At 44.0% G+C, this 16,117-nt stretch overlaps 2 protein-coding genes across 3 annotated transcripts; one reads left to right on the forward strand and one right to left on the reverse strand.

The window, feature by feature from the left end:
* Window positions 1–36: 36 nt before the first annotated feature.
* Window positions 37–7,669, reverse strand: LOC139218632 (3-hydroxy-3-methylglutaryl-coenzyme A reductase-like). 2 transcript variants are annotated; one of them, XM_070850275.1, is made up of 20 exons: window positions 7,549–7,669; window positions 6,958–7,146; window positions 6,735–6,846; window positions 6,548–6,635; window positions 6,278–6,362; window positions 6,076–6,181; window positions 5,868–5,974; window positions 5,648–5,767; window positions 5,361–5,494; window positions 4,970–5,256; window positions 4,426–4,583; window positions 4,117–4,311; window positions 3,853–4,011; window positions 3,607–3,764; window positions 3,376–3,481; window positions 3,080–3,250; window positions 2,752–2,892; window positions 2,231–2,389; window positions 1,572–1,726; window positions 37–1,481 (listed from the first exon to the last, which is right to left on the reverse strand). In XM_070850275.1, the coding sequence occupies exons 2-20, from the start codon at window positions 7,117–7,119 to the stop codon at window positions 1,427–1,429; spliced, it is 2,658 nt and encodes an 885-aa protein (XP_070706376.1). In that variant the 5' UTR covers window positions 7,120–7,146; window positions 7,549–7,669; the 3' UTR covers window positions 37–1,426. The 2 variants fall into 2 exon arrangements, with proteins under 2 accessions (XP_070706376.1, XP_070706375.1); XM_070850274.1 differs by having other exon boundaries at window positions 4,426–4,586.
* A 3,378-nt stretch (window positions 7,670–11,047) lies between these two features.
* Window positions 11,048–13,220, forward strand: LOC139219006 (beta-1,3-galactosyl-O-glycosyl-glycoprotein beta-1,6-N-acetylglucosaminyltransferase 4-like). Its single transcript, XM_070850772.1, has 2 exons — window positions 11,048–11,105; window positions 11,244–13,220. Exon 2 carries the CDS (start codon window positions 11,245–11,247, stop codon window positions 12,541–12,543), a length of 1,299 nt encoding a protein of 432 aa, XP_070706873.1. The 5' UTR covers window positions 11,048–11,105; window position 11,244; the 3' UTR covers window positions 12,544–13,220.
* The last annotated feature ends 2,897 nt before the right edge of the window (window positions 13,221–16,117 follow it).

The following is a 16,117-nucleotide window of genomic DNA, read 5'->3' on the forward strand; positions in this document are numbered from 1 at the left end:
ATTTGTTCATGTTGCACAAAGACAAACGAGACGTCATTGATGGTGGAACGTAGTGTCATTTATTAAATAAATAGCTTCAAAAGAACAGCTTAGAATTGAATATTCTACCTAGAGCGTGCTATGGCTCAACGTCTCCCAGAAATACTGTGTGTAAGGCCACATCTGAGCTTCACTGCTTTTCCCCAAAAGGACAATACAAGAACCAGCAGTATCTGCAGTCAGCGATGCCTTAAACAGCCTTTTACCTCCACCAATAAATCCTCCTATAGTTCTACACACAGAAGAGTACCGTAAAGGTTTATTATTAGTTAATATGGCTTTGTTTTCCCATTTGCCTTAACACAAAGAAGCAACAAGCCTGGAACACGTCGTCTAGTTGAGTCCAGACAAATCACTTTGTGACAAAAACCTCCACGTTCACTCTACAGTATACACGGTATACAGTAGCACCTTCACTGAGGAAGGGCCGTGCAAGCCATAACCTACAACCCTGATTTAGGACGACATACATTCAGGCATTTTAAACTCTACAGCGGTAACAGCACTGACTCATGCAAGCGTTTGGCAAGTGCAAAGATCAATTTCTCATAGAAAAACAGACCGCTGTCGTCTGAGGATGTCATTTCAAGCATTTCAGATACAAAACCATACATGAACCCATGGGGAACTTTTCATAGCTAATGAGAGAAGCGATCGGTCTTCTGGCTCTTAAAGGTGGAGTCTGATTCTGGACACAGACGGTTGATATGTAGCTGGTTAGCATGTGCCACATTTACCGCCCCTCTTTATCTCCCCTCTCCCCTCTCCCCCTGTTCTGTGCTCCAGGAAAAACGCTTCCTGTTGCTGATTAGCTGGAATGATGTTATGTGGACTGTTCCAAGCCACTTTTGTTTCCCAAGGCTGTGCGCCAACACCATTTTTTTTTTTTTCCAGCACACACCAGAACAGACGGGAGACCACGGGAAGATACTGAATTTGAGAAAACAAATGTATTTGATAAGAATCACTGACTCCACCTTTAACGGGCAAACGATATTTGTTCAAGACATGGCGGGTTTTGCTCATTTCAAAGCCATCCATAATTCACAGTTGTCTGAAAGATCAGTGCTAACAACAACGAAGGCTTTCCAGAACACTACTGCAATGCTCAGTTGCAGACAAATGGCACACAAAAGTAACTGCAGCATTACATCTCAGCCCAGAACGTCTGTGATCATCCGAGCGACAAACAAAGCAAGCACACATCGTCTGTGGTCCTCAGCATGTGTTGGGTCTGGTTGTTAGTCCTTTTAATACCTGGACGTCCACGACCCACAGATCTCCCTTCAGATCCACGTCGCTGGGACACGATTCGCCCCTCTCCGGTTGTCTCCCGTCAGCTGGAGCGCTCCTCCAGGCTCTGAAGAGGGACTGTCGACGGCTGATGTCACGCAGGTGTCTCCGACTTTGACAAAGGTGTTTCTGACAGGTTTGTTTTCAATCTAGAGGCGAGAAACAGGAAGAAAAAAAGGAGTCAGCGGTCACAGGGGAAAACTGTAACACTCACAAAGAACACGAGCGAAATATCTGACCTGTTGTGGGTCATGTGGCTCTTGACGAGGTGTCCAGCAGCTAGAGCAGCCATCAGGGAGAGCTCCCCTGCCAGCACGGTGCCACAGACCACACGGGCCAGCTGACGGGCGTTCTCGCCTGGCTGGTTGGAGCTGGTACCTTGGACACCAAGCATCTACAGGCACAGATGGACACGACTGTTCAGCCAAAGGCTTCCTGATTCATTCACAGTCACTGTCTGCAAATCACTAAATGCTATCAGAGTGGTTGAAACTTACATATTCAGTACGCATGTATATTTATTTTTCTTCATTTGCTACTATAATATCTTTTGTCCGTTTCCTCTGATTTACTTTAAACTTATCCATGAAATAATTATTTGACCACAAAGATGACAATACGTGTGCTTGTTCAGATCACTTAGTAATTTCATGGTGGTTTTAGTTGACAAAGAGTTTGTCTAATAATTAATTGACTAAACAATAATAGATAAACTTTGATCACATGCAGTTACTCACTAGCTGCAGCGAACTACTAGACTAATTCAGAAACCTTCAGTACAAACCAGTCATTTTTAACCCAAAATATATAAAAACTAATGAATAGAAAAACAGGGCCCACGTTTAAAAACACAAACATTAACAACACACTTGATAAAATGAAGCACAGGTGACGTTACCTGCAGACAGGCCTGCTGTGGCGACAGGTTGGTGCCTCCCCCCACAGTGCCCAGCTCTATGGAGGGCATAGTGCAGCTGATGTACAGGTCCTCCCCCTCTGGGCCCGCAGGCTCCATCTGAGTGATACAGTTGGAGCTCCCCACTGTCTGAGCCGGGTCCTGAAGCAAGCAACAGTATAATATCAGCATGTGGTGATCCAAGAACAGACAACTCTAATATTAAAATAAAATCTGCAAAGTGAATGTTTCTTGGATGTACGGTCTGATGTCAATGACAGATTGTCTACTTGCTTTATTAAACCATGTTATCACAACTATCACACAGGCTGTTACTGTAACTACATCACATACTGCTCTCCACACTCTGATCTGCCTTTACTGCATCATTTTCTTATTTTTTCTTTGTCTAATTCTATATAATGTCTATTTTCAAAATACAATGTTCTCTGTTTCACCACTTAAACGTGTGTTATCTAGAATTTCTGCCAAATTGTCAGTAAAATACAGAAGAGCTGCTTTACCTGCCCACAGGCGATGTAGATGGCTGCTACAATGTTGGCTGCATGAGCGTTAAAGCCCCCGATGCTGCCGGCCATGGCCGAGCCCACCAAGTTCTTGTTGATGTTCAGCTCCACCAGAGCGGCTGTGCTGCTTTTCAACACCTGCAGATACATGAATGGCTTGTTTCAGGGAGAAACGTACGATTCTATGAAACAGTGTGGATTAAATGAGTGAATAAAGAGTGGGTTGATCCTTTACTGACATGACTGGTTTTAGCCAGAAAGCGTGCAAATTCCAGCGTCACTACTGAAAATACAAGCAGAGGAGTTTGGTTTCAGTAAGCTGTACCTCTCTGACCACCTTGGCAGGGATGGTGGCCTCACACACAGCAGACTTTCCCCGGCCCAGGATCCAGTTTATGGCAGCAGACTTCTTGTCAGTGCAATAGTTGCCACTGACCGCCAGCACCTCCAAGTCTGGATACTGCTGCTTGAGTCTGTGCAGAGCCTGCTCGGTCCCCTGGGGGACCACAGCACACACAGACACTTCAGTATTTACAGTGCTGGAGATACAAGCAGACGTTGTGCAGAGAGAGACAGGAGCAAAACCTGCATTTAAACTGCTGACATAAGATCTGGTCGTACCTTGGAGAGCATGTTCATGCCCATGGCGTCTCCGGTCTGAGACTGGAAGCGAATGTACAAGTTCCTCCCGGCGAGGCCCACCAGCAGCTTCTCCAGACGAGCAAACCTACCAAGAGCAAATGTTCGTTTATGGTCTGTACGATCTGCAATGTGGTGAAAACATTTAACAGATGTCACGGAAATACCCTCAATCACTCTGTTAGCCTTTTCTAGCACCGCACGTCCACTGACCTGCTGGTCTGGTCGAAAACCTCTTTGATCGTGCTGTATCCTTCCGAGGTCTCCAGCCACACTTTGACCTCTGCAGCCTGGCACGCTGAGGGCAGCCTCACCACAGGACCCCTGGTCATGCTGTCAGCTAGGACCCTGCTGCGGCAACCCCCGCTCAGCTGGACAGGAAAGTCAGCAGAGTCAGCACACACACACACACACACACACAGAGTAGGCCACAGCTAGAGCCAGACCCCCCTCACTTACAGAGAGAGCCCTGCATCCTCTGTTCGTGCTGGCCACCAGGCAGCCCTCTGTGGTCGCCATCGGAACGTAAAACTGCTTTTCATCCAATAGAAGAGGACCAGCCACTCCTACTGGCACCGGCATGTAGCCGATGACATTTTCACAGCATGTGCCCATCACCTACAGGGAGAGAACATTAAGGACTGCAGACTAAATAAGCAGCATGCAGCTGCAGCAGGAACACACAGACCAAAATAGATAAATTCATGTTTATGTGGCCAAGACCTTAGAGTAGTCGTAGTCCTTGTAAGGCAGGCCGGCCAAGGCAGAGTGAACAGCCAGTTTGGGCGATAACAGTTCCCTCCTGATGGCCACACCCCTCTCTGGGGTCTCAAGGACAGCTTCCAGTTTATAGTTCAGGATGTTGCGAGAGGCTACCAGGTTCATCACCTCCTTATCGCTAAGAAAACAGGGACCCCTCTGGAAAACAACAAGGGCAAACCAGGGAATTCTTAAACCCGCAGACAAATGCAGAACTCAAGCCATCCTCTGCTTTGAACCCACAGAGGATTTCCATCTGTTTTAGCAGCTCACCTGAGGATCTGAGAGGACGGCCATGCATTCCTCCAGCGTCCGGGGCTCCGAATTACAGCTACTTAGAGGAGCACAGTTTGTCAGAGGAAGAGAATCCCCAACACGTGAGAAACAGGGGCCGTTGTCCACTGAGGCTGCTGGAGGCTGAGTCTCCTCCTCTGCTGTAGGGCAAACAAAGCAGTTACTTTAGAGTTTAGTAAGTACAGACATTATAAAGCTAATCAGGGCCAATTTAGGGCCATAGGTCATATGACAATATATACTTATTATTTCAGATTATGGGCTCTTTAAAATCTTTGTCACAATTTGTGCAGCAGAAATGCATGAAGGCGACACAAAAGAAAACATGGAGGAGAGTGGCCGTGACAATATTTACAAAAAGATTCTAAATACAAGGAGAAACATAATGAAATATAAGTCATTATTTGTACAGTATAGTAATTCAAAACCATAGAAACAGGCCTTTGCATTTAGTTATTTTACATAATATACTAAAAGTGAGCGATGTAGTGATCTGTATTGTTATCTGAATGTCATTTCTCACCTTTCTCTGTGAACGCTGCACCAGCCTCAGAGGAAGGTTTACAGTCTGAGACAGCTGAGGATGTGGGGCTGGTTACTAAGGTACCGTTCATGATTTTCTGGGGTTTCGGAGCTGAGAAGTCCCTCCTGCAGCAGTCCCCTGCCACTCTGGGCTTCTGAGTCAGAGGAGAGCTGATAATGGGACTCTTGAGGGACAGTGAAGATTCAGTCTCCGTTTGCTCAAAGAAGACGTACTTCACAGCCAGGAGCAGGGCGAGGCTGAGGGTTATCACCTGCTCCAGGTCCATACTGGCAGGAGGTGAGGAGGGAAAAGGTCCCGCATCAGATGGGTTACTGCACAGGAGTCAGTTACAGGCAGATGTTTTTATGCAATGAGCATGTTCTTGGCTTACCTGGTGAGCTTCAGAGGCAGCATGGTACCACCAGGTTCCAGTCTCTTAGCTATGGGCCCCTCCGCTGTTCGATTGTGACCTGGATGCTCAGCTGCTAGCCGAGTGTGAGCATGAACCAAGGCCAGGCCCAGAGACTGAGGAGGAGATCATGACACCGTTAGCTTCTTCACATGCTTCAGAATTCTTATATCTAAAAAGCCACCTTCACACTGATGTTTCAAAACACTGGACCGTGTTTTCAAATGTGTTGTCAGGGTGTGGTAACAGAGCTGAGAACACTTTCTCACCATGATGATTTTAACCCTCTGGGTCACCGGATTTGGTTTGTTGTCCTCTTCTTCAGCCAGCACACGTGCAAAGTGGCTAAGCTGCCAGATTGGACGGCCCTCACGACTTTCCCTGGACAGCTGCGCACACACACAGAGAATTTCATTATGAGATGGAGGGAACTCATTTCCACATCCCTTCAAGCCTGTAATATTCCCTAATGTCACCAATCAGCCTCACCTCCAGGACCAGGGAGACACACGCAGGGAAGAAAGTCATGAAGACAAAGTAATTGGCCAGGACAGACATACAGCCAAAACAGCACATGATCTCCAACTGAGGCACACCTGAAGATCAGCAGAAAACACTATTAGTCACAGCATTTCATTTTCCACTCAATTCAACACCATCACTTCTTAATGTAATCAAGAAAACACTGCTGCCTTACCTGACATGGTGCCAACCCCAATGACCAGACACTCAACCAGAGCATCAAGGGTGAAAGTGGGTCCCAGGATGGCCATGCCCTGGGAGATGTTCTCCCTCACCTCCTCCTGCAGAGACACGAGACACAAGGACGGAGCATTACCTCAACTGCATTCTTCACATGATTCAAAAGATCTCATGTCACTCACAACAAAACACTTTACCTGAGAGTTTGAGCTGAGGGCAAATTTAGCCAATGCACAGGCTTTAGACAGGTCGATGAGCAGGAGAAAGAACGGCAGGGCTTCACTGAAGGGAGGAAAGACAGACACATGTCAACCAGGAATGACGAGTGTCAAATTTAACTGCAGCAAGATTAAACTAAAAAGGGCTGAAGACTCTGATCCTGTCTTTTTGATGTTCATATAGATAGATGTGCATTAGGAGAGCCTGCTGAATTATCAGTGTGTGTTAGTGGCATTAGGAACACTTACTTAAGGCCTGTCAGCTCTTTCCCAAAGAAGTGGATGACCACTGTACTGAAGACAAAGCTGGAAAACACTGTGAATAACCCAGCAATGCCTGCAGGGAAGAGAAGAGAAGAGAAAAGAAACATAACGTTGGTGCTGATAACAAAGCTGGCCGATATATGAAGTGGTGCCAACATCCCATCATACTGACCCAGTATGTATTTGGATCCAAGTTGTCTCAGATTCTTAAACTGGAAATAGATGTAAACGATGGCGATGCAGCGAGTGATTGTTAGGATGATGACATCACTGCTGTGGATTTTCTGCAAGACAACAAACACACAGACGTTTTTTTTAACACATCTCCTTGCTTACATTTAGGGTGAGCTGCCACACCCACACCAGCATCCTCCCCCAGCCTCCCCCAGCCTCACCTCTTCCACTTTGGGACACTCATTCCAGCTGCACATCTGGCTGCTGGCTGCCAGGCTGTTCATAGACATCAGGCAGACGGTGAGGGCGAGGGTGCCCACTATTACCTCCCACGGGTGGGAAGCCACCAGCAGGCCGTGGAGCCTGAACAGACGAGCCAACATGGTCTCAGGACGCCTTCACAGCCTCACCTGTGTTGGATTAATATGCAAGATTATGAGATAGGTGGATTAATGGATAATGGCAGACCAAAGCGTCACGCCTGTCTGTGTTTAGCTAACAGCTGTAACACCACAATACAGTCCGATTTTAGCCTCAAATATGCAGACTCACTCAGATATTCTTCTACATTTATAACCACAGGTGATATCCACATTCACACCGATGAATTAGACTCGTAGCTCCCGTCTGTGCGCCCACAGTTACCGTTTATTACTTAGCATTAGCTACATGTTTAGCATGTTACCGGCAGAGGATGTCATTAGCATTAGCTACACTAGCTGTCACGCCCAGAGCAAGCAAGGTCATTTCGTCGCTCCTTGTTTAAACACTTTTATATTTAGTATCTGATAAAAACAATAAAAATCACGTACTTCCACTGATACGCTTCGCCGTGGTCAGAGAATCCTTTCCATAATGATAATGCCGCTTCCACAAATCGCTTAGCAAGCTACCTCTTCCTGATGTAACGTTACCAACATGGCGATGCGGAAGTCCTTGCGTGCTGTATACGTCTTTTAAACATTACGTCACGGCGCATGAAGCGGAAATAAAGCTTCTTCTTTTTTTTTTTTTTAAATCATTAACTTTTAATATTTATCTATTCAACACTTATTTATTTTGATATGTTTTATTGTATTTTTGTTCATATACAAGTGATGTTTCATTATCATTTATTAAAATACAAGAACTGAAACTGAAAAAAATAAATGTTTGACTCACTGGGTGCCTTTGTTTTGGAATCCAGTTAATATTTAATCACAAAAGCACTACTACCACATCTCTGTATATATATTTACCACACTCACAGTATACAAATATGCTTATTTAACTACCTGTTTACAAGCTGTTTACCCATCACAACAGTGTATGTACTTATTTAAATATTAGTGTATTACCTGTCTACGTCCTGTCCTTATCAGTTCTCATTAAGCATAAACATTACTAGAATTAATGTTAGTATCACTGTGCACCTACAAACCTCAGTATTACATTATATTTTGCTTTATATATATTATATTCCTATATTTTAATTACTGCACTATTTAATGTCTAAGAATCTCTTTTTTAGATTTGCTACATGAGATTCAAACTGTGATTGAATCTCTGCATTATTTCCTGATTATATTGTCCCGTCTTGTAAAAGGCTCCAGTGTCCTAATTATTTCTGTTTATGCTGTTATGCTCACGTGGTCCATATTCTTATGTACAGCTGTGTGCGCAGCGGAAAACCTGAAAAGAAGAACAGCTTTTAACGGAAACTCTAAGGAGACCAAGAATATAACACATACAGAGGGTGTAATATGGGTGGTTGGGTGGTTTTACAGTCCAACAGCATGTTCGTCTCACCCAGGGCCACCAAACATGTTAATCTGGCCAGTAGAGATAGTAAGGGAGTGCCTAGTGAGGCAGTATCTCCTGGACTGAGCAGAGAAAACACATTTCCAGGCTATACCATGTTATTTATGGATTCATACAACATTCACAAATAGATTCTCCATCCAGAGGTCTCATCATTATTTTGGGTCGTCATTTAAAAACTTACTTTCAGCATCATTCATCCTCAACTGTTTTAAAAACAATTCACTAAGTTTTTTTTAAACACAGCTATTCAGATTTCACCCTGCTGATACTGTGTGGTCAGTTTCTCTGAGCGGGTTGTTCAGCCGCCTAAAACGTGGCCATCTTTGGAAGTCAGCAAATATCACGTAGCCTCGCTCCGGGGAGAATTTTCATATTTCAGACTCATGCAAATAACGCCTGTCTGTTTCACCGCAGAGAATCAAGAAGCGTCTCTTTGTTCTTCGTGGCATGTTGCAATCTGAATCCCCTTGTTGCACAGATAAGGAACTGGCTCCACAGTGCCTCTTGTAGAACATGAGCACGGTGATATTGTACTAACGTGGGGCCTCATGTGATGTCTTCTTCCCTCAAGTGTGTAGCAAACATGATTTTAAGAGTTTGAGGAGGCTTAAGATGTTCAGTAAGGACTTTTCTCAGTGACGGCAGGATTATGTAGGGAACATTAATAAAAACACATCTCATCTTTCCCCTCTGTGTTTCTGTTGATGTCACGGCTTCATATAAGTGTGCCGAAGATATTTGGCTGTAAATACCAATAAGCTACATTCACACTGACAATATCTACTTTGCCTGTGACATCTTGGCTTATAGCTTGTGCATCACTTACACCCGACTGCCTCTGTGATTCCTCACCTGCTGTACATCCGTGGTCGTCAGACAGACCAGTGACTTGAGTAAATTTGTTTCCATATTGGCTTAATCATATATTTCTTTGCTAAAATTTGATTTTAATTATATCTCCGAGAGGAATTTGTGAATCTGTCCCGGAGAATATTATGCACAGCTTTCAAAATACACACGAATCTTCTTCTTTTATGTCATTAAAAGACATAAGAGGAAGAAGGTTAGATCCTCTTAAATAAAAAAACCTGTTACTTTAACTGCGTTTCAAAGCTACATTATTCTTTTCCAGAACAAACATCATCCATTTCACGCATGTTGTACATGTTTCTATTGCAGGCTGCAAAGGACTGGAGCAGATTCTCTTAATGCCAGAAACCACACCTTACTCCTTGTCCTTATTTTTGTATCAGTAACTGTTTGCTTCACACAAACATGCAAAGCTATAATTCAGTTTCTTCTCTGTGCCAAAGTTCAAATGGACCAGTTCCACCCATCAAAAGTTTGCCTGATGTATTTGCATTCAAGTGCCTCTTTCACCACACATGAAATCTAATTTTACAAACTCGGTTGTTGACTTAAAAAGTTATCAACCCAGTTCTCTTTCAGTTCAGCATCATTTTAAGTTTACCTACTGGAACCTGTTAGGAAGTGATATGATGTTAAATACAGCTCCCAAGTCTGCCTCCTGTTGGATTTGTTGACCTTAGAGACATTTTAAAATATATATGTATGTATGTATGTATGTATGTCGCTGACAGCTTTGTTTTCTATTCCAAGCTATCACCACTTCTGTCTGTCATAAAAACACAATGACAGATTGGTTTGGTCATGACAAACAAAGGAGGGACTGAATGGGGTGTTGACAGCCCCTTCGTTGCCATATCAACAGGATCTGGCTTGCTCGCAAACATGTCTTGCTTAATTATTTCCCTCAGACTCTCCATCCTTAGACACCAGACTCCCACCCCACTGGTTGTTGAAACCCCCTGACTTTGCCACGGATACCTTGAGCCTTTGCAGCTCTCTCTCTCTCTCTCTTCTTCTTCTTCTTCTTTTAGTGAGTTCAGGTGACTCCAGCCACGAGGTTTTCATCCATCCTCTTTAATCAGCTGCATATCTGTTTGGGGATATCTGCCAGTTACGCACAGCTCCACTCCTTTACTCGCGCTCCTGATTCTCTAACTATGTCCTGGTGGTCTTCGTTAAACACGAACGCATTTTTTCTCAACATTTTTGTAGCTGCTGTCTGAAATGAGAGCTTTCGGTGGCTTCCCCTGAGCCCCTCCCTCTTTCTTTCCGTGTTACAGATGAGAGCGCAGCGCTGTCCGCTGCTCGCCGACACACAACACGGGCTGAAATTCAAAGCGTGTGCTTCTCCTTGACCCTCGCCATGCTTTGGATAAACCACGTGGCAAATTTAATCTCGGAATGCGATTAATGCAGAGCCGCTGCAAGCTGATATTGTCAATAGATGTCGCGCCAGTCGTGCGTAAAAAGTGGAATGGCGCGGAGGAGAGAAGTTCACTTTTCTTGTTTCTCCTGACTTCGGTGAGTTGCTTCTCGATTTTTTTTTCCTGCTTAACTAGACTATTCGTTAATAAATAGCGTCATTGTCTGCACAGACCCAGGTGTGTGAAGTCTGAATTTACTACTTTTAGGGTGTGACTTGGTGAAAACGGAGTGCGAGGCGGTTCGGCAGACCGGTACCTGCCTATGGAGTAAGGTGAGCGTGTGTTTAAGACTGATGCAGAAAGTTACCAGTCAGATTCAGACATTCGGTTTCCAGTTCTCGTGTCAGTTTCTCACCCTGCAGTCAGTTTTGCTTTCTACTCCCCCTCATCACGCTTTCCTCTCACCGCAGAATGAATAGAAGATGCTCACCACGGAGACTGAGAAGAAAGTTCTTCCCTTCACTCCTGTCGCTGCTGACTCTGTGTGCTTTCTTATTATTCAGTGTGAAGTACAACGATATTTCTGAATCTGCCCCAGCAGCAGCCTCAGATGGCGTTCAGACATTTCACACATACAGTATTGACTGTCAGGGTATATATGACATGGACCCGGTGGAGGTGGGGAATTCGCTGATCATCAGAAGAAAGAAGGTTCTGGAGGACAAGGATGAAACTCTGATCAACCTCACCTCAGACTGCTCGTTCTTCCTCAAGTCCAGAGGTTATGATGATGTGTGTGTCACAGAGGAGGAGAAAGACTTTCCTCTTGCTTATTCACTGGTTGTGCATAAATCTGCGTGGATGGTGGAGAGGCTCATTAAAGCGCTGTACTCACCCACGAACATCTACTGCATCCACTACGACCAGAAGTCCTCTGCTCAGTTCACCTCAGCCATGGAGGGTTTAGCCCGCTGTCTGCCCAACGTCTTCATCGCCTCCAAGCGAGAGTCCGTCTTTTACGCAAGCATCAGTCGACTGAAGGCTGATCTCAACTGTCTGTCCGACCTTTTGAGCTCAGAGGTCAAGTGGAAGTATGTCATCAACCTCTGTGGCCAGGATTTCCCCCTCAGGTCCAACATCGAGCTGGTGTCCGAGCTCAAGAAGCTGAATGGAGCCAACATGCTGGAGACAAGCCGACCGAGCGAGCAGAAGAAGCAGAGGTTCGCCTTTCGGTACGTGTTGAAAGATGCCAGATTTGAATATCAGAAACTGCCGGTGAAGACGGAGCAGGCAAAGACCCCTCCGCCGCACGGCATCGAGATGTTCTCCGGGAATGCCTACTTCGTCCTGTCGTGGGACTTTGTTGCACACGTGGACTCCTCAGTTGTGGTGAAAGACTTTTTGGCCTGGTCAGACGACACCTACTCCCCAGATGAGCACTTCTGGGCCACGCTTGTGCGACTGCCAGGTGTACCCGGGGAGGTGCCCAGATCCCGTCCTGACATCACAGACCTGATGAGTAAGACCAGGCTGGTGAAGTGGCAGTACCTGGAGGACAACCTCTACCCGCCCTGCTCAGGGCAACACGTCCGCAGCGTTTGTATTTTCGGTGCAGCTGAGATGCGCTGGTTGCTCAACTACGGTCACTGGTTCGCCAATAAGTTTGACCCCAAAGTGGATCCTGTTATCATTCAGTGCCTTGAGGAGAGACTGGAGAAAAGACAGAAGTTATTCCAGTCAGTGGTATCCTCTACCTGTCGTAAGGGTTAACAAGTCATTTTCAAGCTTTTTTTCTTTTTCAAAAACTTTCATGAAATGGTTTCTCTGGCTTTTGGACTGTCGGTGAAACATCTGATGAGTTCTTGGGCTTTAACCAATTGTTAAGGGTATTTTTCACTGTTATAAAACTGACTGATAATGAATAATAATAATAATCATTAGTTGCTGCCCTGCTGCTGTAGGTAATGTTTGGTAGCAAAACCGTGTTTATTAAAACATGGTTTGTAGAGATAATCTTCTCTCTCACTGACATTCAGTCGCACTTCAGCCAGTTTCACAGGCTATTATCATTTACAAAGCCAACATGAATGTGGTGCCAGTATTTTGTATCGTAAACATCTGTCACCTTAAAGCCTTAAGTCACACCAAACTACTGCAAAACACAGCCTCTCTCATCTCTACTGGTGTGCAGCAATAGCCACCAGCTTTTTGGCTTATTTCTCTATAAGATGTCTAAGATGTAATGCAGCTGAATGGGATTTAATTTGCTCTGCACACAGATTTCTATAAAAGAATCATCAGCTGTCTTTCCACAAATAATATATCTGTAATAAAACAAGGTGCTTAGAAGGTTATCTGGATTTGATAATGATAATACGTTCCTAGGAGTGACTATTTATACATATATATATATATATATATATGTGAACATATCATCATCCTTTTGAGTGGCCTTGAAATCCAGAATCTTCTGAACAGTTAATAAAATGAAAGTGTAAATAAATTGTGACGTCTTAAACTGTGTTAAGCTGGAAGTGCAGACAAGCAGATCAGAAAAACAAGGGATGTCGTACATGTTCAAAGCTAGAGAATAACATCTTACCACAACACAGACCTTTTTCTATAACATAGTGCATGAGATATTATGGTATTGTGAGTTACCTATGAACATAGAAATATTGCTAAGCCACCTCACATTTGGAAAATTTGATTATTAGACTGGTGTTTCACAGAGAAACGAAGTGAGAGCAGCCCTCTAGAGAAGGTGTTCTGGAGAGAACTTTAAATCTCACTACACCAGACTGTAAAACAAGCCAAAAATTGCCTCCTCATGAAAACTTGTTTGTGCAGTTTACATGAGTGTGCAGCAGAAAATAGCCTCTCAGTTCATCTCGTTACGTGAAGTGAGTCTTTCTGAGAGAAGGTTTCTGGATCGGTGCCAGGCCGTGTGGGACGTGTCAGAAGGTTTCCTTTGTGAAGATGGTTCATGGTCTGTCACTGTTTGTGCTCTTCTGAACACCGATACTGATCATTCTAACTGATAACATGCAGGATGAACAGTCGCCCCTGCTGATCTCCTATCTTCTCCTCTGTTAGTTTGATATCCGCATACATTTTCTACATGAGCAAGTGTACTTGTGCGCATATCTGTGAGTGTGTCAGTGCAAGAGTACATGAAGGGAAATGAAGGGACTCAAATGTAGCATTAATCATTTACCTGTAGTTTCAGTGTGTATGTCTAAGCAGCCTTCATCCTTCTTCCCTAAACGTGAACTTCGAGCAACTGAGAAGTGAGATATTATATTGTAAAGCTATTATTAGATGACACAATCACTGGTTATTTGGCAGCAAATAATGAAAAGGACGTCCTGAACAATGGTGAGGGAGAAAGGACCAACCTTTGAGTACTTCTTTCACATTGAACTTTAAACTGTAACTCCCTCTCTGTTGTTTTTAGAATAACATGGTAGCAAAGTCGATGAACGGAAGTGTGGTGAAAGGTAAAGCTCTTCCTTTTGTACGTCAAACTGTCTGCCCACATTCACTGCACTACAGATAAATGTTTTACATCTCAGAGGGAGGCAGCACTGTGTGTCAGAAAAAAAGGAAGCAAGTATTTTTAGACATAAGCAGATGAATGACTGGATGTTTCCAGTGTGTTGAAGTAGACCACTAAGCAAATTACACACATCAAATGTAAAGTACGCATGCAGGGAACTCGTCTCCTCATTAACCTAAATTAGGAGAAAATCTAGCCACCCTGTAACTATATCTTACACACAGCTTTTAACACCTCCGTATCACATTCAGAAGCTCCGTCTTTCCTCCTCGCTGCCAAAGTTAGTTAGAGAGCACTGAGCAGCGCTCTGATGGAGCCATGAGGGGTTAGTAGGTTCTAGTAAATTATTCATTTTAGGGGACATTCTGTTTTGTGTTTGTGTCAGTGAGCCAGATGACGCGGCATGAGAAGGTGACACCTGCTGTGTGCACCCAAAGGACCGCCAGGTGTGACTTTAGCCGAGCTGGAGATCAGCTCAGTTGATGGTAGTTTGGCAAAACGCTCATGCAGCCACCACATGTGGAAACTGAGAGGAATTTTGGACTTTGGACTGTTGAGGAATTGCTCTGCCTTTGGCTTCCGATCTGCCAATTTTATCTTTATTCTAGAAACAATAATTAACAACATTTTGTCACCCCTTTGCGATTTACAATGCAGGCCTTCTGTGCCAATATTAGACATACGGAGCAACTGTTCTGGGCCTGTTTGTCAAATACTAATAGGGCTGCAGGCAGAACTTGTGGTTAACCTTCTGAAACTGTTGCAGATTGGTTAGGTTTAGACACTAAAAGTACTCGGTTGGGTTTTAAGAAAAGATGATGGTTTGGGTTAAAATTAGACGTGCAAACTAATGTACAGTTGTGAGAACAAAGTTTAACGGAGGAAGATTTCAGTCGCTAAGTGACTGAGCACCGAAAGATGGAGAGATGAATTCTGCTGTGCCACTTTCTCCGAATATATAAAACCCAAATGTTGCTTGTTTAGTCTTTAATATTTAATGATACAGAGAAATACTTTTCTTATATATATATATATTCAAGATAATCAGCAAAAAAATCATACTGACAAATATAAATTTGCTCCCAAAGTGATGTGAGCGCACATGAAGGTGACTCACCTCTTAATTATGCTGCCAGTGAAATGTATCCCTGATTCATCCTCCTTGGAAACCAACAGCAGTCGTGTGTGATACCTGAAGAAAGCAGAGTTCATTGAGTGGCAGTTAGATGTAGCTCAAGATGGGAGCTGCTTCGAAACTGTTTGGGTGACAGTATAACAGATAAACAGGAGTGAGTAACCCGGCTCAGCTGAAGGCATGCAGGCTTTGTGGAAAAAGCGGCATCCTTACTGGAGAAGGTTTGGGCAAGCTGAAAAACTCCTATGTTCTCATCACCTTCACTGCTAAAATCTGAGGAGGTGCCAACATGGCTGGATGCTGCTTTAGGACACACTTCTATGTTATACCAAAGTTTTGCCATTCGAGACTGAAAAAGCTAAATTCAAAACCAAAGTTTGGATTTACTTGTTACACCTTCCTCAGTGTATTAGATGTTAATACAACAGGGCACAACCACACATTTGTAGGTTCTCTTTCTACATCTGAATATCAACCACATAGTGAGAAGGTGCAGGCTTCTTAGTGCAAATAGTTTTTTAGGTGGACTTAACCAAATAAATCATCCAATTTTTGGCTTTCAGTAAGTGAGAGCTTTTTTAAATTGTGGCAGTGGATGAAAAAGATTGTAAATGACACATTATCGGACTTAATAAATTGGGTGGTTTTGA

Source organism: Pempheris klunzingeri, chromosome 19 (assembly GCF_042242105.1).
Source record: "Pempheris klunzingeri isolate RE-2024b chromosome 19, fPemKlu1.hap1, whole genome shotgun sequence".
In the NCBI taxonomy this organism is placed as follows: Eukaryota; Metazoa; Chordata; class Actinopteri; order Acropomatiformes; family Pempheridae; genus Pempheris; species Pempheris klunzingeri.

Bases quoted from the DNA above. Each gene is read 5' to 3' on its own strand.
- LOC139219006 (XM_070850772.1), top strand. From the start codon at position 11,245: ATGAATAGAAGATGCTCACCACGGAGACTGAGAAGAAAGTTCTTCCCT.
- LOC139218632 (XM_070850274.1), bottom strand. From the start codon at position 7,119: ATGTTGGCTCGTCTGTTCAGGCTCCACGGCCTGCTGGTGGCTTCCCAC. The intron at 6,363-6,547 runs GTAAGTGTTCCT...TCCTCCCTTCAG, and splicing joins AAAGAGCTGACAGGCCTTAA to TGAAGCCCTGCCGTTCTTTC. The intron at 3,482-3,606 runs GTCAGTGGACGT...TGCTCTTGGTAG, and splicing joins GTTTTCGACCAGACCAGCAG to GTTTGCTCGTCTGGAGAAGC.